Below are 24,475 nucleotides of genomic sequence, written 5' to 3'. Positions count from 1 at the left end.
TCTATAAAACAAAAGGCTTGACCTAGAGGACCTGGATATCCTTTCTAGCTCAAAATCTGTGATTTTTGAAATGAATGGCTCCAAAATTCTAACTCTTGGATTAGCAAACACTAGGTTCAGAGAATAAATATCAGTCTGCAGCCAAAGTACTCAGAGTTGCCACAGAAGTGTTACTTCTTCCTCTTAGAGACACAATGGAAATGAGGAGTGCAAAGAGCTAGCTTATGACGATCTGTACCACCAACTCTCACCTTGTTCATCCAGGCATGTTCAAGAATTAGCCACTCAATCCTAAAGGACAGTGTGTGACTAGAAGATAGGTATTTAATAAACATTTGTTGATTGTTTAATTGATGAATGGGCAGAGATCTTCATTTGTGGAGGAAATTTCCATATTGGGAAAATCATCAGCATGATTTTAACCATTTTATTGAAATAACATTCTTTGTATATTTTTTGGAAGGTAGAATATTTATTTAAAAAAATAGAATTAGCCAATTCGTTCCATTTTTTCCCCCTTCCTGTTTCCATGGTATTCTGGTAATCTGGACTTGCTATTAGTTGACTGCCAGCTTTGCTTCCTTCCTTCAAGAAGAATGGTGTCCTTCTCCTCTACCTAAGGGAGAGAGGGTTCCATGGCAAATGAACAAGAGAAAAAGTAGAAGTTGCCAGGTAACTTAATATTAGTACTGGGGATTTGGGGCTTGTTTAATGGAGCAAGTAATTTAGAGTTTTGCTGGAACATGCTTTCCATAAACTTTTATGCTCTTTGCACTTATGTCATTGGAGGGGGGGGGGTACCAGTGGCTGAACTATATAGGTAGGTTAGGTTTAGTTTTTTCTTTGCTCATGCCAAAATCATTTTGAGACAGTAAGTCAATCTCTCAAAGCTCTTCTCCTATACTGCTCCCCACTCAAGTTCCAAACCATTTATAACTATAAGATTCTGCTGAGAAAAAATAGTGAGCTGCAAAATGAGTGAGACAGGATCACAGTTTTCCTGAGCATATCCCAAAACCCAAAATCCATAAAAGATACCATGCTTAAACAAAATGCTTTTTTTATAACATAATTGCGTGCTTTATTGAGATACACAGTAAAGCAGTATATAATACAATAGTAAGGCATATATTTGGTGAAATCTGATATGTCGTGAAAATGCATTAAAACTGAGATTTTAAAAAAATAATTAATAAATGTTGGTGTTAAAACACAATATATCATGGTACCCAAGTAAGAAAGCAGTACTGGATAACAATGATGTCACATGCCATATGATGTTTGTGTTTCAGTTACATTGATTATGTTTTACAGTTTAATACTCTGTGGTTATAAGGAACATGAAGTAACGTCCAAATTATGCTTAAAAAGCAGCAATAAAGCTCTCAACTTTTATTTAAATATTTTGACACACTCCAAAACTAATGTCTAAAAGAGAAAACAAAAAAAAAGATGAAAACAAAACCGTGCAATCCTTTTGTCTCTGATTTTTAGAAAGAAACTCAAACTTATCAGAAAGTAATGAAACCTTTCCTAAATTTTTTTTTTAAATTAACTTTCCTGGGGGTGGAGGAGGATAGAGGGGAGGCCCAAGTCAAATATATGGTCTCAGGCCATCAATGAGAAGGAGAATGAGACAAAAATGAATTGTAATTTAACTTGATAGTTGAGCTTTGGGTTTTCTGTAAAAAGAAAAAAATAGACTTAAAATGAAGAGATCAGTTCACACAATGGACAAGTGGTGATGATGTGAAATTATCTGTACATAATTGTCAGGAACACCACAAAACCAAAGTGAGGTAGAAATAGCATGACAAGCCATGTTGGATGTTAATTATCATTAAAAATAACGAACAAAACCCACTCTCCCAAGATTAATTACACTTCATATAAGAGGTAACAGATTTGCAAAATTAATGGGTCGCACGTTGAGTTCCTATTTACTGAATGATAAAATCATAGACTAGTAAAATGACATAAAAATACTAAAGCTTCTACTACCAGTCCTCTTTTTCCTCTGGGATTATTTATTAATTTTAAGCAATTTAATCTGTCTTCCCAGCTGCAAGTCATCCTTACTTGTGCGGTATTATTTGCAGAGACTGGCAAGGGAAGAAAAGACAGATGATTTGGGTGTCTCAATTGATTATGAACATTTTCCTGACTGCCATGTGGCTGCTTTCTCAACTGCCCATTGCAAAGGACTGACTGAACTAACTCAGAATTTCCACAGGATTACTTTCCACTAAGAACTGGACTTTCTTAGACCCCATTTGCAATGGGAAGATGTTGAAAGCACCACTGTGGCTTGACCTCTAGGGGAGTACACAGTGTGGTAATTAGAGAAGTATTTATGTATATCTGCAAATAATCCAATCCTTAGCTTCAAACTGTATGGTCTGCTCACTAGTAGGGAACAGCTAAGAATTCCTGTCCCTGTAGACCCACCTTCTGTCTTCTTGTAACTTACTGTGGTGTAAAGAAGTGCATCGTGATATTTTGCCTTCCTTTTGAGGAGGGATCATTAAATGAACTGTGGCATCTCCAGGGCCAGAATGTGGGCTATATTAATCAGTGTATTCATCTGGTAGAATAAGTCCTATGTACTCATATGTTCTTAAAAAAAACCAAAAAAACCAAAACCAAACTTTTAGTGTTGAGTTGTCAGTGGGAAAAGCTTGAATTAGCACCTGGAGCCCTGGGCAATAACTTAATGTGGGAGTCTCCTCCCAGCTCCAGGGTCCCATGAGAACCCATCTTAGTCTAGGCACATCAGCCAGGGCAGCTGTAAGCAGCTGTCTTTTACTTACAAAGTGATGGGAACATCACTGAACTGGAAAGTTCAGTTTTTTTCCCCCAATATAGTATATGTGTATATACCTATTATATATGAAATATATAATACACACACATATACATATATGAAAAAACCCTTGGCTAGTCCCACCTAGACAACAATAAAAAAAAAAAAAGCAAGGTAAAGCAGTCATGTTGGTGTTATTACTGGATCTACTCTCTTTAATATGCAAGGAAAAAGAACACAAAACATGAACCTCTTATATGGACAGAGAGCTAAAAGGATGCAAAACAATGCACTGCCTCAAAGATTTTTTTTGTTTGTTTGTTTTTAGGGGTTTTTATAAACAACATTTTTTTTATAAAGCACACTGTAGTTTACAATCTTTCTTTATAACTGTTATAAATTTTTTTAAACAACCCGAAATGCGTTCCATATAAAGAAATGGCAAGTTATTTAGCTATCAAGATTTTACATGTAGTTTTCTTACAACTTTTTTTGTACAATTGCATAGACGTGTAATACCTGCCATTGTTAACAAAACAATAACAGACTTAGGAAACTACTGAAATCTACAGTATAGTACCACTACCCTTCACAAAAATATAGATTTTTTTTTCTTGTAAACTCTTACGGTCTAATCCTCTTTGTTGTATGAATATTATAAAAACCATGCGGGACATCAGGAGTTGTAAAACATCTATTCTAACCTTTCTTCATCAGTCATGACTGTAACTAAGGTTTCCATCGCTCTGCCCAAATCATCTGCCATGTGGAAAAGGTTTCCTACATTGTGTCCTGAAAAACAAAGGTAAAGAGAAAGAAATGCTTTCAAATGATGTAAGAATTAGCACAATGACATCAAGCAATCTGGAGATCGTCCATGTCTTTTTTTTTTTTTTTGGTGCAGACAACACAGAAGCTGCTTACAGTTTGGTCTCTACCAATTCTCAGTAAGAAGCAAAGCCACATTACAGACATTACACACCTGTTAGTATAAATGTGACATTAAGTTAGCATCATTAGAACAAAGTTCAAATGGAAAATTTTCAAATACTATATTTCAGGACTTAAGAAGTGATAGGTTGCCATGGGGACCGATTTAAAGCATAATTCTTCCCAAAATTGCACAAATACACTGTGCTCTTATAATTCCTGCAAGCTAGAGTCTTCCTATCATAATGCTTTGAAAGGACATCCAAAGTATTACCTGATGGGAACCTGATGGGAATAATAGTGGGTTTCTCAGCTGCCTCCATACTTGCTCCAGTTCTGAATCCATGCATGCACTCCAAGGAGGGGAAAAGAGTCCACTGCCCATTAGGTAGAGCTTCCTCCTGCCCTTATGTGACCCAGAATGTATCTTGGTTAACTTTGCTTACCTTCCTATTTGAATCTTTCCAAAAGGATCCTTCAAAACACTCCTGTCGTTACTTAGTGACATGAATATTTGGACATGAGTTGAGAACCAATGTCTTGGTGAGAAGAAAAATTTATCTAGATTCCAGATTTGGGGGTTAGCTCCTAATCTAAAGCAGATTTGTGACATTTTCCCATTAAACATTTCATCTTTGCAACTGGTAACTAGAATAACTTAAGTTTTTAGCTAACTACCTAAGCATGAAATCTACTTTGGGGGGGCTTTTGTTGGTGAGGCTGAAAGAAAGAATTTCTTTCCTTGTTTATCTTATTTGAGAGCAAGAATAAACGCCTGAAATTATCTTTTGTGTGTAGTATAAATATTTAAATTGGAGACTTTCAAGATGGAGATCATTTTTTAATGTCTACACTGGGGACTAGTGATAACATGAAACACTATAGCATGGAATTTGACATGATGTAGATTTATTTCAGATCTTATTCAAGTAGGAGTTAGTTACAAGATTATAACATGATGGTATCAATGATCTGTCCCATAACAAGAAATCTGAAGAACAATTATTATTCACTGAGAAGGCAGTATATATATTCATTTACAGACTTTGAAAAATTTTAAATTCTAGGTAATGTTACCTGAAAAAAATTATAGCTTGCTTCTTAATAGGCATCTCATTTTTTATATAGTTAACCTTAATTTTTTGATCTCAGTAAATTATCCACCTGACTTCTGAATTATGAATGCTTTACTGAGTTACTAGCCCAGAATATATCTATTTTATATATTCCCATAATACAATAGTTCAACAAAATTTAAGTGTAGACCATAATAGAATATATAGACTAGTCTAGAATTTATTTCAACAGATATCTATAGACATATTTTTAGACAACAAAATGGATACAGGATTTGGGAGACTTCGTGGAACAAGGAATTGATGATGAGACCTGTTCAAATTGGGGCTTATTAAAAGTTTGGTACCATTTAACCATTTACAACAATGTTACACAGTTAGCAAATCTCTTTGAACTTGCTATGCAGAATAATTATATTTTTAAAAACACTTTTGTTTTTGGTGGAGATTGCAAATGAAACACTTCTAGTAAGGCATGTGCACTATTTCATGAATATGACCAATGGCTTGGCAACCTCCTGGTGACCATTTCAATAGCCTTATGCTCTAAGTCATAAAATCAAGGGAAACACAATAGGCCATTTGCTGTTCCCTGGAGATCAGAGCAAATGTCAATTGGTGCCACTGGGCTCCAGGGTACTCCCCAACATCATTTTTGATTGTTTCCCAGCTCTGTTATATACTCCTGAACAATCTTTATTTGTGGATAACCCATTCACAGATAACAGAAAATGCAGTGATTATAGGCATTTACTTAGATATCACTTTAACTGTTATTTAGAAAACTATCCCTACAAAGGGGAATGAAAAACAGAAGATTCTTTTAACCTGACTCCTGCATGTGAAATTTAATACATTTCTTACTACCTTTACTAGATTTTAATGCCTTAGGTGCCTTTGACATATACTGCAAACTATAGAAACAAGCAACATCTTGAGGGAAAGGAAACTGCTTAATGTTGGGTTTATTCTAGTCCTGGTCTTTCAGTTTGCAGAAACTAAGAAGTATTCATTTGGGCAGGTGTGCTTTGTGATGTAGGCAGTAGCTCAAAAGTAAAGATAGTAAAGACATATCACATTTTACATATATAGGCAAACAGTGGCCCTGTATCCCTGCAATGATCTTTAGTCGCCATAAACAGTTAAATTTTAAATAACTGATAAGAAAACATCTTTATTCCAAATAATAGTATGGAATAAATATGGACATAATCCATAATTACAACATGCCATCTGAAATGGTGGCTCATTTTCCTTAAAAGGAGTAAATATGGATCCACTAAAGTTTGGATGCCCACTACTGTGCTCAGTATCAGATGTGCTAACATTCCTGGTATATTTTTATAGATGACCTCTGTGATCTCTTATGCTTTCAAAGAAAATTCAGCTATTTTCAGACATCCCCAGTGTGGAGCCTTTGGCAATGCTCTTAACCTCTGTAGGACCGGTTTCCTCATTTGAAAAACGAAGGGGTTGGGGAAAAAAAATGGCCTGTTAGGTTCCTTCCAGCTCCCATGATCCTATATTCTTATGTACTGAACTATGTCATAGGCCAGGTCTTTCAACTTAATAGACTTGGAAGCATAAAGGGAATTTGCACTGAAGCAAGGAAAAAATCCCTATCTTTGAGAAAATGCTGCCCAGAAGATACAGATCCAAATCCACTGAGAGCAAAAAGTCTATTGTAATGTGCCATAACAAACAGATTTGCATCTTGCTTCTATATTATACAATATATGTGATTGTAGCATTAATGATGTCATTTATTTCACCTGACAGATTTTTATAAAGGTGAAACAAAAATCTCATGCCATTAGTATACTAGTCAATGAACAGAAGTTATTCAGATCTTTGCAATCAGCTTTAGGCATAAACTGATGCAAAAATATATCTATAGAAGGTGTTAGTTTAATCGACTCTTAAGTAGGTATTGTTGAACACAAATATAACATATATTGAACTTTTATTATATTAGGTCAGCTTCCTGCTTTTCCAATTTGGTGCTAATAGTGACATATTTAGTCTTTTATACACCATAAATGTCAGAGGAGGCTGTTTTTCACGTGACTGGAATTGAGACTTCCTGGCAAAAAGCCAGTAACTAAATCACAATTCAATACGTCAACTTTTCACAAAAATAAAATTTGCCACTAAATGAATGATATTCAGATTGCCAGAGCAATGTCTGAATACCATATATCTTTCTCTACTTATCATTTAATCTCTGACAAGTCTGGTTGATTGTTCAGATGAGCTATTTCCCATTTATAATCTGACACAGTAACTTGGTTTCTTGGCTTTCTGAAAAAGGGAGGTTTTTCATTCATAAGCATCCTAATAAGCATAGAATATTATTTCAAAAGTCAATTATATCTTTGTGTAAACTGTAGTGTTGCATCACCCTACACTGACAGGCATTTCAAATCACCTTTATAAAGGCGCATTGTCTAATGTACTTCTTATGCAGGCGTTACTGAACACCAGCATAATGTGTTACTATCACTCTATTATATCCAGATGTAAAGAACATGTCTGTTTCATGCAACCTGCATCAGCATGGTCACACAAAGGGTCTGGAGAAGCAATCTGTTAAGAACACCTGAGGACCCTTTAATCTTCACACAAACAAATGAGTCTATTCATGTGCCTGGGTCACTTTGAGGATGTCAGTGTCATTGGCTAGGAAGTGCCTGGGCCCAGATTCAGGGGGCAGAGTCATAGTTCAGTTTTAGACTCTACTTCCAGCACCTAGCAAACTGAATTGTGCATTGTAAGAATCTGATGGATTCTGTTCTAATGATTAGGTTCTATCTGGTTACTCCAGACTTGACATGTGCTACTTGGGTTATTGGACCTGTGCCTTTTCTTTTTACAAAAGTAAAAAAATACACCAAAACTCTTCAGCATAATACTGTTATGATGGAGCCTTTTGGGTGGTGGGGAAGTGGCCCTTGGGAAGGGAGTTCAGACAAAGAGAAAGATCCATTTCCACTAAATCCTTGCTATCACCTTATAATTACATTTGTTGGCCTTAAGGGGGAAAAAAAGCTCAGAAGATAAACAGAGTTTTATATTTGTGAGTCCTCCATGTAACTCAATTTGAAGAAGTAATAGTACCTATATGTGGCATATAATTTGAACTGGCATTTTAGAGCCTGACCAATTCAGACTTCCTTAGCCTAAGTTAGAATCTACTCCTTTTCGCTCCCTCCATAAAATCACTCCATATATCCTAGATGTGAACATTGGCTTTGACACAATTAGGAATACTGGTTACAATAAATCAATTTGGGGGGGGGCGTTATATTTAATTAGAATTACACATATAGAATTTCTGGAATGGCCAAAAAATTAGTATTTCCTCAAATAAGTTTATACAACAGGTTTTTTCCCCTCAGCCTATAGGTATAGTTGGGGGGAGGGAGGGAAGCATCCCTCACAGCATGTCACTTCTTGCCTCATTTATTCTAAACCCTTGGTAAGGAAAATATACTATGTTAAACAGCAGTCAGGTAGTCTCTAAAAACCTTCTCCTTCAGTAGTCTATTGATTGGGTACTGTAATTCATCTTTCACAAAATGTATGGCAAGACAGAGCAGTTGCAATGGAAACCCCAAGACCACATAGAATGATAATGCTGCATATTAATAACCTAATTCTCATTTACAGGGATTAAAAAATAACTCATAAAATGCTCAAATCTACTTTTATGCAGATCTGAACATGTCTGACATCAAATACCTTCCTCTTCATTCCTTAATTTATACTCCAAATTCTGAATGGACAGTGGTGGCACTGATTCAGCAGTGCTTAACCTAAAATACATGACACCTTCTGATGTTCAGTTTCTAAAGGGTTCACTTTCTGCCCCTGAAAGGGAAATAGCACATGAAACCAGTAAGAGGGGAACAGCACCAACAGCACAACTCTGGCTCAAAAAGCCAGAGGTCTGTGCCCAGAATGAAGTTCCATTATTGGTTTAAAAAAAAAAGTTTGAGGCTAGATGTGCTTTGAGATGGCTGCTTATGTTTCAATCTCTGAGAGCAGCACAGACAAGTACTATGATTCCAACCTGTGGACCTCAAAGGGTTGTCATTTAGAGTTTCCTCCTCTCTCCCACCATCTTCCCAGTGATGGCAACTGTGGCGAATGCTTCCGGAAGGTTCCTTGTGGACTGAAAATTCAGAGGCACCAGATGTTTTTTGGTGAAAAGCACAGTGAGGAATGCACTTGGTCACACAAACACGCATGCACAGTTACGGCACAAATGCCAAACACAGAAAGCAGGATGTGACAGACAAGAAGCCATGGCAGTGAGCCTGAATCTCACTAACCTCTCTCATTGGCTTTCCAGGGGCATTTCTTCCTTTAATAACAGAGAGGGGAAGAGGCAGAGATATCAGAAAAGAGAAATAAAACCATGTGTCAATACAGTTTTTATATCAATAAGTGTTTCACTTAGGAAACAAAGATGGGGCTAGTAAAGTTCCACCCCCCCACCTCCAAACTTAAAAAGAAACTCAACGACTTTTATGCACCCTTATCAACAACAAAAATTGAAAAGTAATCCAATTAATAGCACATAGCATGTTCCTGTTTGAGACCCCAAAAGCAAGTAGAGAACAAAGCATGAACAGAAATCAGTGTACTAACTGCGATTTAAAAAAATGGCACGGATTAAATCTACTAAATGAAAATCAAGATTCACGCCATTAATTGCAAATGCTATGGTGCCATACCCATTCAGTGTTCCCATCTCTTCAGTGACTGGATAATAAATACATTTAAACATTACACATACTTTCCAGCTTCCTGTATCATAAAACTAACACGAGTTAGGTTCCTGTGTCACCACATACAAGCTGGTACCTGGCACAGAAGGTAAACTCAGTTCTCATGAATGGATTTCATGCATTTGGTAAAAATAATGAACAGAGATTCAGGACAGATACAGAAAGAGGTATACTGATGAAAGAGTATGGGAGAAAATGAAGTCAGAATAAATACCTCCCTTCAATTCTCCAAAACTCTACATGCTACATTAATACACTTTAGTCAATCACTAGAGGGCTCACTGGCCTTGTTGATTTTATTGGGTCCAATGTCTTACACGATTATTTAAAACATACAAAAAAGAACAAAACTAATTACAAAGTAGCTGGCTTTCAAGTGTAGTATTGGACAGAAAACAGGGCACCTTTAACTACATTGGACACATGCATGTAATGTGCACTTTCATTCCCAGTATCTGCAATCTGGCAATAAATTAAGAATGGTCATCTTTAGGAGACTGTTCCTAGTTCAATTCAGAACTTCAAAATCATAAGCAGAATCTTACAGTTTTTCCTTTGGTGACTCAAACTACCTTCAGAATTTTCTGAATTTGGCCAGATATAAACATAACCATTTAATAAAGATTCCAAGTTTGGCACTGTCAGGGTCAATGCCCTCCCTGCCAAGAATGGAAGAAAAGTGAGTGGTATCTCCCATGATACACCTTCTGCCTGACTGGAGTCATAGGAACAGAGAAAGCAAGAAGTGGCAACCTTTGAGGTCACAGCAATGGAGCTATGCCCAGGAGTTAGTCTGCTAGGTTTCTTGGCCTAATTTCATCAACCTCCCTCTGGCATGTTTACTAGGAAGTAAATATGAGCCCTGGCTCATATTTTTTGCTCTATTTAAGACTATGTATTTAGGGAGGAAACATTTACTAGAAAGCACTCCATTCTAGCTTAATGTAATTTAAGGTTCTGGAGCATAGAGACTGAATTTAAAACTAAACCAAACCAAAAAGGCATGTTTAGCTTTGTCAGAGAATCTCAGCATTAGAAAGGCCATCTAATCCAACCTGTATTTGTACGAGATTCTTTTACAATATTACCAATAAAGTTTTATCCCATTAGTGGCTGAAAACCTCTAGCGAGGGGGAAGCCCCTACAATTTATAAGCTAGTCCACTCCAATTTTAGATCTAATTGTAAGGAAAATTTTCCACGTCAAGCCTAAAGATGCTTCTTTCACCTACTGTGCCCAATTCAGGTTCTGAGATCATGTTCAATCCTTCTGTCTACCTTTCTCAAATATTTGAAGAAAGAGATTACATCCTAATTCACCAAATCATCATGTCCTACTTTGGCCTAAACATGCTGTTCTTTCAACTGATTGTTCTTTTTTTAAAATTTATTTTATTTTCAATTTATGGAATAAAACAAGCATTTCCATAAAATAGTAAAATAAAAAAGATGATGGTACATGAAACGGTAAATCTACTCTGTATGACTTGCTATTCCTTTTACATAAAAGTTATCATGTATACTTTTTTTCTTTCTTACCCACCATCCCTTTTGCCCTAGAGATGGGTACCCTTAGACAGACACTCTGTGTGTGTGTGTGTGTGTGTGTGTGTGTGTGTGTGTGTGTGTATGTATGTATGTGTGTGTATATGTATGTATACACACACACACATTTTTCTACACATGCTTCTATTTATCAGTTCCTTCTCTGGATGCAGACAGCATCTTTCTTCATATTTGTCCTTTAGAGTTAATTTGGATATTTATAATAGTAAAAAATGACTTATTCACTCAGTCATTCTTCCTGAGTATTCTTATACGGCATGGTCTTGAGGCTCCTAGCTATCTTCTTTCCACTCCTTTAAAGACTCTCCTTCAGTTTGTCAATATTCTTTTGAAAATGCACTGCTTTAAGCAAACACTTTCAATACCATAAATACAGATAAGCCCTCATTTTAAAAAAATTAACAATGCAAAGAATCCATGCATCTATGTGTGTTTGGGTATGTATGTGTATACAGTAAATATATCCTATATAGAAAATGTTTTTTTTCCTATTGTTGCTCTGTCTCTATAAATCTGTGAAGCAAAGGAAGCTAAGTGGGAGACAACTTTTTTCTTTGAACTTCTGAGTTTAAAAAAGTAAATACCAGATGAAATTCATGTTTTATAATCAAGATATCTTAAAATGAGCTTCGTAAGACCAGTGAAGGCTCTATTAAATCTTAAAATGTGAAACCAGTGAAAAAGGAAGATCCTGAGAACCTTAAGATTTTGCAGGAGGGACTTTTGGGTCTGAACAAAAGGCATGATCAGATTTTGAGAATCAACCAGGAAACGGACAATCTTGCTTTGAGAAATTGACATTGTTGATGAGAATTTATTACTTCATATTTCTTTGTCCAGAAAGGTAGGGTCTTTCTGTAGTACTCCTTAGTACTGAAGTACTATTACACAGTACTGAAAATTCTAGTGATTTTAAAAGTTTCTTTAAAATTAGGGAAGAAACAATGTGATACCTGGCTCTTGCTTCACTTTTGACCAAAGATAATTTAACAGATTACATTTTTACTTTTCTGTATTAATTTTTAGCTAAACATTTGCACATATGTTGTATATGCCATGTGGACCACTTAATCTTTTTCTGTTCGGGTAGTCATGGGTGCTTATGGGGGGGGTGTGTGTGTAAGTACAATGAATTCAAAAGGACATTAAAACTGCTATAGTACAAAGGGAGTAACAGTTAAAAATTTTTTATGTAAATTAAAAGATAAAGAGAAAAGCCTCTAGCACATTGGCTGGATCTCCTCTGAGGAATTCTGAAAAGACGTGGCACTGGTAGAGGTAGCATTCATGCTGATGATTTCCTGGATTTATGGAGGTTGTCAAGGGAATTTACATAAAACAAATATTCAGCCATACATGCTGTCTGTGAAGAATGACAAGGCATGTTTTGCCAGTTTCAAAGAAAACAATGGTGCCTAAAAAATTAGAAAGACTGCAATGACTGACTTTATCCTTTCTCCTGTTATTGTATTTAGACTTTATTATTATTTAGTCCTTTTTCAGTTACGTCCTACTTTTCATGATCCCATTTGGAGTTTTCTTGGCAAAGATACTGGAGTGGTTTGCCATTTCCTTCTTCAGCTCATTTTATAGATGAAGAAACTGAGGCCAACAGGGTTAAGTGACTTGCCTAGGGTCACACAGCTAGAATGTGTCTGAGGTCTGATTTGAACTCATGAAGAGGAATCTTCCTGACTCTAAGGCCCCATACACTATTCACTGTGCTGGTATCATTATCCCATTTTACAAAAAGTTACTGTGTTTCAAAAATGTCAGAGAAGCTTAGAAACTGGGAAGGAGTGGCAGGTGCAATAAAGAATAGTTCCTTCATCACAAGTGAGGGCTCATTTTGTGGGATGGGAAAAGTCTTTGACGTAGAGACAAAAGACACTGATAAAAGATAAAAAAAAAGTGTGTGTATTTTAAAGAATATAATATATATAAATAATATGCCACTGGGGACTAGTTCAATATATATTAAGCCCCTCCCATGGTGGGGGATATACAAAGTTTATATAAGGCACAGTCCTTTTTCTTAAGAAGTTAACAGTTTAGGAGCAGTGGCATATGTAAGGAAAGGCAGTGTAGTATGCTGGAAAGAGCCCCCCTGGCTTTGGAAGCTGAAGACTTGAATTGTGCTCCTGATACATGCTACATGCTAATCTTGGGGAAGTCACTCAGACCTCTCTGGAATTTGGCACATATGTAAAATAAAGGGGTTGGACTAAATCACATGTGTTTCCTTTCCAGTTTTAAATACTGTAGAATATGTGTAATACAAAATTAACAATATAAAATTTTTTGTCAAAGATAGAATATTTTGTAGGGTAGTAGACTGATAATTTGTAAATTGCCATATATAAGCTCAGCTTAGATAATTAACGAAATTTTGGTTTGTATCTGAAATCCAAGTTGATCTGTTTATAGACTAATTGCTACTGGTTAGAAAGCATTTCTTAATGCGCACATGCACACACACACATTTTTGTTAAATACACTGCTAAACAGATGGGAGTTCTATTAAGGAATTTGTCCTTCCATAGAATTTACTGTCATCTACATTATGAAGATGTTAATAATGTCAGTTATTGGCCAGGATGTAGAAAGTACTGTTAGATAATATTATGGATACTTACAGAGCTACATGCATATTTGTATAGCTAACATTCAATATTATTAGCTACAGGAATTATCTAATGGGTTGTGCTTAAAGTATATTAAAACATCAAAAGGCCCTACTGAGTTGTGAACATTTTTAATTATTAGATCAATCAGGAAAGGTACATACAGTTTTAAAATTAAAGGTATATTCAAACCACAAGGGTGTTTTGGTTTACAACAATTTTTAGAAAGGTTAATTGTGAGTATTCGTCCATTACTGATAATATAAGTACATACAAAAATGAGGTTAATCTTTTGGGATGAGAGACAATTTACTGATAACCAACAGAGTTGTTGTGACGAAAGTGCTTTGTAAACTTTATCGTGCAGTCGATATGTGAGTTATTATTCAAGTGACACCCAGAAACCAACTTTGGATCCTTATTTTAAAACAGACTTTCCCAAAACTCTATTCAAGGAAGAGAGACAGTGTGGACAGAAGGAAAGAAGGCTAGAGGCCTACAGAACCAAGGTCTGCCAATAAATGAAATGTTAAGTCCTTGGGCAAAGGTAATTTCTGAGGGCCCTTTTGGCTTTTTCTGTTACATGAGAATCTTCATGTATTAGAAGTATGGCAAGGATTAAAGGATTATGGTTTTGTCTTAAAGACAATTGTAGCTATCTTACCCATACAGCCCATGCTAACACTTGTTCTATCACCAAATGTTGCAACAGTTGAACAGGATAAAAACGTCTGGGTTTTGTTGTTGTTTTCAGGAGGAGCAGCACAGGTCACAAATTAAGTCCCCAGACGCTTGACAATTTGTTCACAAGCCTAATACAAAAACTTTTTTTTCCCCCTATCTGGACCATTTTCTAGTAGGGTTAAGTAAACCACACCGGTGTTACATTGGCACTAAATGTGAGACCTCTGGCCTTGACATCTGTTTTGAGTTACTGAAGCAGCTGTCGGAAGCAACTGCATCAAATGTGAATTTCTTATGTGTTAACACAGCAATAGGAATGAGCATAGAATATCCTCTTAGATTCAAAGTTAGAAAAAAAGAATTCTTCTAGGACACAATCACGAATTTAACAGAAATTGCTACTTTGGAAATTTAATTACAACACAGACTTTCATTTAGGGCAGGAAAATTGAGATCTGTAATATGCAAACTCTCAAAAACTACTGTTATTTTATGAAGTTATTAAACCAATGGGCCCAGTTAGCTACAAGTTTCTGAACTCTTCTACATCCTTTTGAAATATGACAGTGCTTCAAAAAGTTCTTCAAAAACCCTGTGGAGGGTTTAGCTTTACCTCACTAGCCACAACTAAAAAAAAAAAAACCACAGGGTTGAAATAAAGGCGCACAAATTTTAGTTCAGTGGGAAATCGTGGCTCAGTACCAGGGCCTCCTCCTCTCACCATTGCAGGCTGACTGAGGCAGATCTTTTTACCATCTAAGCAACTCTATGATTTTATGGCAGGCACTTTTTGGAAGCTGCATTACTTCTTTCAGACTACCTTCATATGGCTGAGTCAAAAAGGAACCGACTTATAACTGGTACCAGACAGGGCTTTGTTGGTCCCATGTTTGAAAACTCAAAGATGTACTTTGGTAAAGATGTGATTTCATAAGCAGAAAATGAGCTTTCAATGGTATCCAAATAGCCTGAATGCCCAAAATTTGATTTCCTTGATTCTAACTAACAAAGACCAGGCTTATCTGTTATTCAGTAACGTGTAGGAACTTAACTTCCAAGAAGCAATTTTGAGTACTCTGGGTTCTAATCTCACCTAAGAGGTTCATCCTTAAACTGTTATTCCTTGTTCAACGGATTCTAAAGGTAGGCACAAGGGAAAGGCATTTCACAGTTTAGGAAAAAGTAAATTCCTTAAGCTGAATTGGTGACTGATGATTCAAGTATGAATGACTGCATATAGGGCTGTGGAGACGAAATTTGCTGTAACTTTTTCAGAATTAGAATTAAAACTTAGCCATGAAGGAAACTGGCTCATTAATCACCAAAGTTAATTACATAGTCATTAGATAACAGTAGGTACAGGAACATATGGTATAGTATAAAGAGTACAAGATTGGGAGTCAGAAGACCTGAGTTCAAATCTTTTTTTTTTTTGGCTAGGCAATGGGGTTGACTTGCCCAGGGTCACACAGATAGTGTTTATGTGTCTGAGGCCAAATTTGAATTCGGGTCCTCCTGAATCCAGGGCTGATGCTCTATCCATTGCACCACAGAGCTGCTCCCTGAGTTCAAATCTTGATCCTGGGAGGTAGGTGCTATTATTATCCCCACCTTGCAGATGAGGAACTTGAGGCAGGTAGAGCTTGGATTTGCCCAGTGTCACACAGCCAGTAAGTATGTGAGGCTGAATTGGAATTTAGGTCTTCCTGACTTCAGGTCTGGTGCTCTATCTACTGTGCCAGCTAATAAACTCACAGTAAAATGAATCTAATTTGTTTTTCTTTGTTAGAGGGAGGAGAAACATAGGGGAAGCAAAAGTGGCATAAAAAACCCACAAAAATATCAAAGTGTCTTTAAAAGGGCTACATATAATGAGCCTTAAACGTCTGGCAAGAAATAGTTTAAGTTTATAATGCCATGTGACAGATTTTAAGACATGATAAAGCAGGGTGACAAATCTATGGACACAATATGCTCTCACTGAATACCGGCCTTTTCTTTACAGAGGAACAGACATGTTAAATGTGGCCCATTGTTTGATTCCATGAAAAAGCATTTGCAGTCAATATTCTTTATTCTTAATTCTTTAGTTTGTATTAGCTTAAAAACAGGGTGACTTGACAGAGAAGAAAGCTCTTAAATAAGGATACTTCATGAAAAGTGGCTTTTATTGGCTACCAGCAAACTCATCTGGAACCTAGTACTGTGTCTAAATATAGATGTGGTCTCTAAGGAGAAGGGATGCTTAAGGTAGTCAAGGTAAAAAGGAAATGATGCTTCCCCCCCCACCTCAAAAAGCAGACAAAAAAAACCCAAAACAAAGGACAAGGCTTTACCAATTAAACTGAAAGCATTCAGTGACCCTCAGTAGTGAATAGCTAGCTGATACAGACGCTTAAAATTAGCTTACAGTGACTGTTCCTTAGCAACACTCTATCAGTACGTGATGGTATTCAGAGTGCTGCTCAATGCTCACTCATACATCAAAGAGCCAGGAAATGGTCACTGTTCACTGACGCCGAACAAAAAGATAGGAAAAACATAATGCTAAAAACAGTCCCCTCATTGCCCTTGTAGAGTGGGTGAAGCACAGAGTGTCTCACTCCCCCTGCCCTCTATTCAGGCTAGCAAACATCATGGATCAATATTTTATCCTCTTTTCTGCTTCTGTGTATCTAGACTTTCCTCCTTTGCATGAAAGGTGGTGATTTAGATCCTTTTTTTTTTTCAACTGTCATGGGGAGATAAGGGCCACTGGCTTTGTTTGACATCAAGCCAAACATATTGTAATAATAAAAACCCTCCCCTGAGTCTATAAGTCTGTCTGAAGCCATTGTTGTCATGTTTTACAAACCGTGGTTGTCTTTGCACCAAACATGTACCCTGGCAAAATAGGCCTAAGCTACAAATGAGCAGCTCCATTAAATGCTAGAAGGAAAAGTAAAGTCTAACTTTTAAAATAACATGCTTCTCTTTCCTATGAATGCTTTCATTTTTTTTTTTTTACCAAAAGGGGGTGGAAAAAGATGAAGTACAAACCAGCAAGGGAAGATTTAGTTAAATTTAGATTTGACAAAGCTAGGATGGTATAGAGTTCCTATCTTTCTAGTCACATTATGTCAGTTATTATGAGTGTCAATAGATGATATCAAATATCTACTAAATATAGGAAGATAATACATAAAGAACTACAAATTCAGATTTAAAAATAAAATTACTTCTACCTATGCTAGAATAGCATAGAGAGCAGCATTTTGGTGGTTATGTGGTTATATAAATATGAAAAATCCCACACCAATTTGACACAAAAATATGTATCTGCATTCATCCAAATAACTGATTTGCTGCCAAGTACTGGAGCTTACCTCTTGTACTTGGAAAGGAGTTATTAAGCTGTTCCATGACTTCTTCTAACCCTGTGCTTGTGTCCTGAGGAGGAGGACTGAGTAGGTCATCCTCACCTTAAAAAAAAATAGCCAAGAGTAATTAGGCTATAATAGGGAAAATGCCTCAAACACATAAACATGATTCTGCTGGCAGTTAGACAAGGTTGCATTTTAAAGAGATATTATACATAAAATTTCACTTGCTCACCAATAATGGAAAAAGATTCCCTAGGCTCACTAATTAATAAAGTCACAGTAATTCCTTAAAGCCAAGAATAAATTTTTAAGGAGTAACTTGTAGATAGAATTATCCTTAGAGAAAAGCTATACAATCACTGAAAAGCTTTTATAGGTACATCTAGCCATCTGCTTTGGACTTTACCAGTATTTCTGAAAAATTAGTGAACCTATTCAACATGTCAAGTGAATGAGAATGAAAACATGTTTGCTCAGTTCTACTTCACTAAAATCAGATTTAAATATATCCACCTTATGACAAAAAGAAATGTAATTGTAGGATCATAGACGTAGAGCTAAAAGGGAGACTACAGGTATGTAGTTCAATTCTTCCAATTTGGGGGCAAAGAAACTGACACCCAAAAAGGCTAAGGGACTTACTCGACTGCACAGGGAGTAAATGACAGAAATGAGATGTAAAAATGCTTTCAGAATTATGGAGGTTTAAAAATACCTCTCCTAGCCATTCCTTAATAACAGCTGGAATTTTTTATGCCTTTCTAAAAACATGAATCTGTGACATTTTATTGTTATTTCACTGCAGAAAGAGGGGAACAGATATGGTAGGATATCTTTGATTCTCTCTTTTGATATTTAACAACAAAAAGAAGCAAAGCCTAAATCCTTTCAGAGCCTGGACTAGGAGTCAAAGGTATGCTGAAACTTTGTACTGCTGCAATGTCAACTCAGCAGGCCCTAAGGTCTCCAGGTGTTAAACATACTGGAGGGCTGTCCTTCCCTTAGTTTTAATTGGTTGATAATAACAGCATTGTCTTAAAGGGTTCAAAGAGGTGGTAAAGGGAGCTCAGTCTGGGAGGACCTATCTGTTCAAGGAAGTGAAAAACTAAACATTTAAATGCAAAGAGGCATTGAGTAGTGTAGATCTTGATGATTTAGAAGATCACTGTTTGGTATGTGGATTAGGTGCTAGCTTCAGGATTAAAAAAAAGGGTACTCAGTACTATGAAGTATATTGGATTGGAATATGGGAAAGGTCAGAGTTTGTTAAAAGATAATGAAATTCAAGATGTAAGTTTAATGAAAACTAACCTACTTTCAAATTTTAAGGTCCCTTAAAACTCATTATTTTCAGATAGTACCATTTTTGGACAGGAAGAAAAAAACTTTCTGAAAACTCCAAGTGATGTAATTAAACTTTCATTTAAATGAAGGTCTTATTTCTGCCATCCAAAGGCAACAGATACTCTTTTAGACATTCTGAGTCTCCCATGTAAAACACATACAAGGCAAGATGCACATCATATATATGTGTTTGGGCCTCTCAGGTATTTATGATTATCATTATCATGCTCATATTTATTGCTGGGTCTTTACCTTTCTTTCTGGGTCTTTCTCGCATAGGGTAAGAAGAACCTATGAAAATATTTAAATTCAGCATAAGGAACTATTACTAGAATGAAGAGTTCCATATGTGCATAGTAGAACAATAATAAATTTCATCAAAAGATGTTGTTTCCAATTCTAGGACTGACTCTTATTAGGTGTGTAACCCTGGGCAGGTCATTTAACTTATCTGAGGCTGTTTCCTCATCTGGAAATGGAATAATAATTCTCAAACTACCTATCTCTCAGGGAGTATTGCAAAGAAAGTATTTTACAAATCTTAAAACACTATGGATATCAACACCTTGTGGGAATACCTGGTTAACACATTTTAGCTGAAAATCTATGAAATATCAAATTTATTTCCTTTTTTTTTCCTTGGGAAAACTGTGTTTTTTTCACTAATACAATCACTTCCCAAAAAAGAGCTTTCCACCATAGTGCCTTTCGTTTAAAAAAAGTTCAAGAAAAGCAAAGCTATCTAATATTATCAATTACAACTACTAGGACATGTAACTTTTCACTCTCATAATTTGCCCTCAAATTAATTGTTGGTGTCAAAAAGCACCAAGAGATTAAATACTGTACATTCCACATGGAAAACTTGTGGTTACAATTTGTGCTTTCATACCAACATTTCTTATTTAGAAGTTGCCTGAGTGTTTTTTTTAAAAGGACAAACATTAATGGTGATTTGGGGGCGAAGTGGATGTAAAATAGTTGTTAGATTTAAACTAAATTAAACTTGTCTGGCAAGGAATAAATAAAAGAGATAAAATACTGCTAAAGTGATTGGAGCACCTGAAAGCTCTGTTGGTTATCAGTTTTCTCTGTTCCATTACTGATGCAAATTTTTACTGTAATGGGCAACATGTGGCTTCCTTTAATGGAGGTTAAGTCTCTGTTAGTGATAATGTGCCTTGCACAGTAAATCAGAACCAATGGAGACACTCATCAACATCAATATTAATGTTTCTGACAGTTTAATTATATCAAGTTAAAGCTCGAGGAATGCTTGCTTGTATGCAAGATTCAGATGCAGTTCAACAAAGTGATATGATCCCTCGGATAATCACCAGGAATGGATTATGAAACACAATCTCACTGAGGTCAAATAATTTCACCTTTACAGACTTTTTTGAGTATTCTCAAATGCTAAAATTCAACAATTAAATAGAAAGTACTCACTTTTAAAGCAGAGGAAAAAATGTCCTGAAGGAGAATGATGTAAATTTAACATAGAGCTACTTTTGTTACTGGCTAAGTTCAGCATCTTTGCCAACTTCATATGTGAAAATGTCCAATATTCTATCTCTACTTCTGCTAAAAATACCACACACAAAAGAACCCAAACTAGAAATCAAAGCAGCCCCCAATGTCAATGAAATAACACATTAAGAACTGCGAAATAAATTAAGATGCACTGGGGATCCTACAAGGTTTAAGTATCTTTTACAGCTGTGCATTAAGAGTATTTAATATAACAATTTCATTCTCTTCTATTTCAATTTTCTCTTTCAATTCTAACAACAAGTCTCACAACTTTCTAACAACAATTCTAACAACTCTGTAGGTCCTATTTTGCCATGGAAGTCTCCCATAAATGCCTATGAGAGGGTTTTAACTTTAAGTGCTTGTGCATGAATGAATAAGTGAGAGAACTAATCAATTAATCAGAATTTTCCTCCTATTTGGTATGCAATTTTATGTATTTTATAATTAGTAGGAAACTGATATTTATTTCCACAACACTAAGAGCTGAGAGGTAACTGGAAAGTAATTTCACATATTTGGCATCTTACAAATTTCAAAATGATGATAAAATAGTTAAAACAGCCCTCTCTTCACCTTGACTATACATAATATTAATAATTTTGTGTTCCATTTTCTTCTTATGGTACCTTAAGTGATATGTCTTAGAATCTACATACTGGAAATTGTGTTCCACTGATTTTGTAGAGATGATGCAATCCTGTTTCCCTTATGCACTGATTCTAAGTCAGAAGCCAGAAGATAGCTAATGAATGAGGATGGTAGGAAAATTGGGAACTTTCAAGGGGAAAGCTGATGCTTCAGAACTTCCTTTCTCAACAGACAGGATATCACAGCCATGGAACATTTGCTGCAGTGGCCAGTAATGGCCACCCTCCGGTAATGGCCGATTATAAGGCAAAGTGCTACAACCCTGCAAGTGTTTAAATCTCCCATCCTCCCCTTTCCATCCTGTCAAGCCACATGAAGTAGCAGAGCAACATTTGTAGTCAGTAAGGCTTCAGTTCAAATAATGTGTCTGATACATAAGCTGTGTGACCACAGGCAATAATGTCTCTTAGTGTCAGTTTCACTTGTAAAATTCATAGAGTAATATCTTACATGGGGGCTGTAAACTTCAAATGAGATGATGGATGGAAAGTGCTTTTCAAACTTCAAAGCACTATTATATAAATGTCAGCTATTATTGTTTTTCCCTAGATTAAAAAATATAGAAAATATAGTCTGATTTGATATATTTGTATCATTAGATATCTTCCAAATATCTTATCAGGACATAAAGTACAAATTAAAATTCCAGCCTTCTTGTACTATAATGTCCATTTATGTATTTTAGCACATCAGAAAAATCACTGCATTTGCGGTCAGGGAACTTGGATCTAATCCTGGCTCTGCCACTTATTATGTGTGTCACATCACTTGACCTCTCTGGTCCTCAGTTCCTTCATCTGTAAAATCAAAGGGATGGACTCAGTGACCTTTAAGTTACAGCTCTAAATCTAGATAAGTCTCCAAATGCAAAATTTCATTACAATCACCGTCATAAGGAGAATATCTACGCCACACAGGTTAGGCTTATTTTTCCTTAAATGTGACTGAAACCATCCTCAAGACTTAATCGGTCCAGAGAATCATTGACTTAGCTTCCTGGTGACCTAAGCACAAAAGACACCACACAGAGTCAGTGACGTCTTCAGGATTGACACATCCTTTCCTCCTAGCATAGGCCTCTATGGCTAATGTGGAGCCTGGGAAGCTACATGCAAATGAATTAGCAGTCTCCTTATTAAGCATCTTTTCTGTGCTATGGCTATGTAAACTTCTTTTTCTTAAATGGTAGATAGTTTATGAATATTTCATTTTGTTCCAGTCTTGCTTCTGAACCACCACACTAGACTTCACAGGTATGGTGTGGACTGACCACATTCATAAGATACATCTTATAGCTGCGCGTTTGGGACCAGGGAGTTACAAATATGAAGTTCTATTCATTTCAAAAAGACCAATTCGCTAAAAGTCCATTTCTATAAGGTTAAACTTTCAGTGTATATTCTGAAAAATATTTTTAAAATGTCATTCTAGACAATACCTGCATATTCAATAGAGTGAAAATGCTTTAAAAATTAAAAGTTTCCAATCATCAACTTTAGTTTGTTTTTTTAATTTCTTAAACATTCCTGGGAATTCATAGGTTAACTATATACATACTTGCCCACTTCCTGCTCCCTCTAACCCACCCTATCATGAATCAGTTTTGAACTGAATATGAAAAGGCATTTGTTACGTGCTTGCTAAGTGCTGTGGATATGACTAGAAAATTGAGACAGGCTCCATTCTTAAGGGGATCAAACTCTAATAGGTGGACATAACACAGAAAAGAAAATTAAGCGGCAAAGTGGGTAGCAAAGTCCAAGAGTCCTAAGGTCCCATAAATAGGCAAGATGACAATATCCAGAAGACTGAAAGATGCAGGATCACAAAATGCGGTGGTTCTTCAACCTCTAAGGTCCCTATATGACTAGATAAGGTCAACGAAATGGCCATTAAGGTCTCTTCTAACTCCAAATCTATTGATCATGCGACCAGAAATTTTGGGGATTAGGTAAAAAGAATGGATAGGAATAGGCACTAGACATAAACCTGTGCTTTCTCTAGAATGAGGAAGCTTAATTTAGAGGTAGGTCTTGACCTCAGGTCTACTTGGTTCTGTAGCCAGCTCTCCAGCCATGCTAGGGCACCTTCTCTATTAAATGGAAATCCTATTAAAATCTCCAGATGATTCTACTAAAAAAATCTTTCTCTTATCAACTTGTTTTAATGAAGGATTTCACAATGAAACAGTTAAAAGATGAATATTTCTAATTATGAAATACAAGTCTGAATGTTAGCTAGTAATTTAATAGAAAGTAGGATAAATAATGTTTGAAGTAAGAGAAAAAAGAAAATGGGACAGATTGCCAATAGGGAAAATCTTTAGGTAAGTCTCCTCAAAGATGAAATGGCTTCAGGCCATGCTGAAGGGGAAGTACCATGCCTGCCTTATTCACCTTCTCCCAAAGTAATCACTGACTACATATAACTTAGATTAAAAAAAAAGTAGTTTTGTTGAGTTCTATAGCTCTACAAGAAAAAAAAAGTTAAGTGCTACTGCCACTATTGTATTTTTAACCTGAGCCTAAGAAAATTATTTTCTGGGGGGAAAAAAAAAGCTGTGTATGAGCAAATAATTAAATCTGTCATGGAGCGATTAAGCCCACAATCTCTGTTCCTTTGGATCACTGATTTAAATCATATATTATGTTCATAACCAGTTTTCTCCTTGGTATGCTATTACCTTATCATCAACTTCTCCAGCAACCTTCTTTAGCTTCAATTACATTTTTTTCCAATAACTTTTGGGGAAGCATTTCACACACAGATATACCATATAAATTCTTCAATCTATTACAGTGCCTACTCATGCTGCTAAATACCAGGTGACCATTGCTCAAGTGGCAGAGAAAGGACCTGAAAATGATAACTGACCCGTCATGATGCACTACTGAACATGATCTTCACATGGTTTTAAAGCTTTTGGAGCATGTGTTCTATACTCATATGTACATGCACTGCTAAAATCCAGGCAATACTTGAAGAACAGTAGATATTTCATTAGATTACCTGGTATTTATAGACAACATTTTCTTACACTTAGCTGGCCTACATTAAGGGTACAAAACAGCAAACCCCAGCATTGCAAAAATCATTCCCTAGAGCAAGTA

The 24,475-nt window shown here is 36.1% G+C and overlaps 1 protein-coding gene across 1 annotated transcript in view; it reads right to left on the bottom strand.

The window, feature by feature from the left end:
* Positions 1-1,056: 1,056 nt before the first annotated feature.
* DMD (dystrophin) overlaps positions 1,057-24,475 on the bottom strand; it is a 1,828,382-nt gene continuing 1,804,963 nt past the window's right edge. The window contains 2 exon segments of the mRNA XM_078146592.1: positions 1,057-3,595; positions 17,841-17,936. Coding sequence (XP_078002718.1) covers positions 3,498-3,595; positions 17,841-17,936 — 194 coding nt within the window. The 3' untranslated portion in view covers positions 1,057-3,497.

The sequence above is a fragment of the Phascolarctos cinereus genome, unplaced genomic scaffold (assembly GCF_003287225.1).
Source record: "Phascolarctos cinereus isolate Bilbo 61053 unplaced genomic scaffold, phaCin_HiC Scaffold_726;HRSCAF=1367, whole genome shotgun sequence".
Classification (NCBI taxonomy): Eukaryota; Metazoa; Chordata; class Mammalia; order Diprotodontia; family Phascolarctidae; genus Phascolarctos; species Phascolarctos cinereus.
This window is presented reverse-complemented; position numbering and strand designations above follow the sequence as displayed.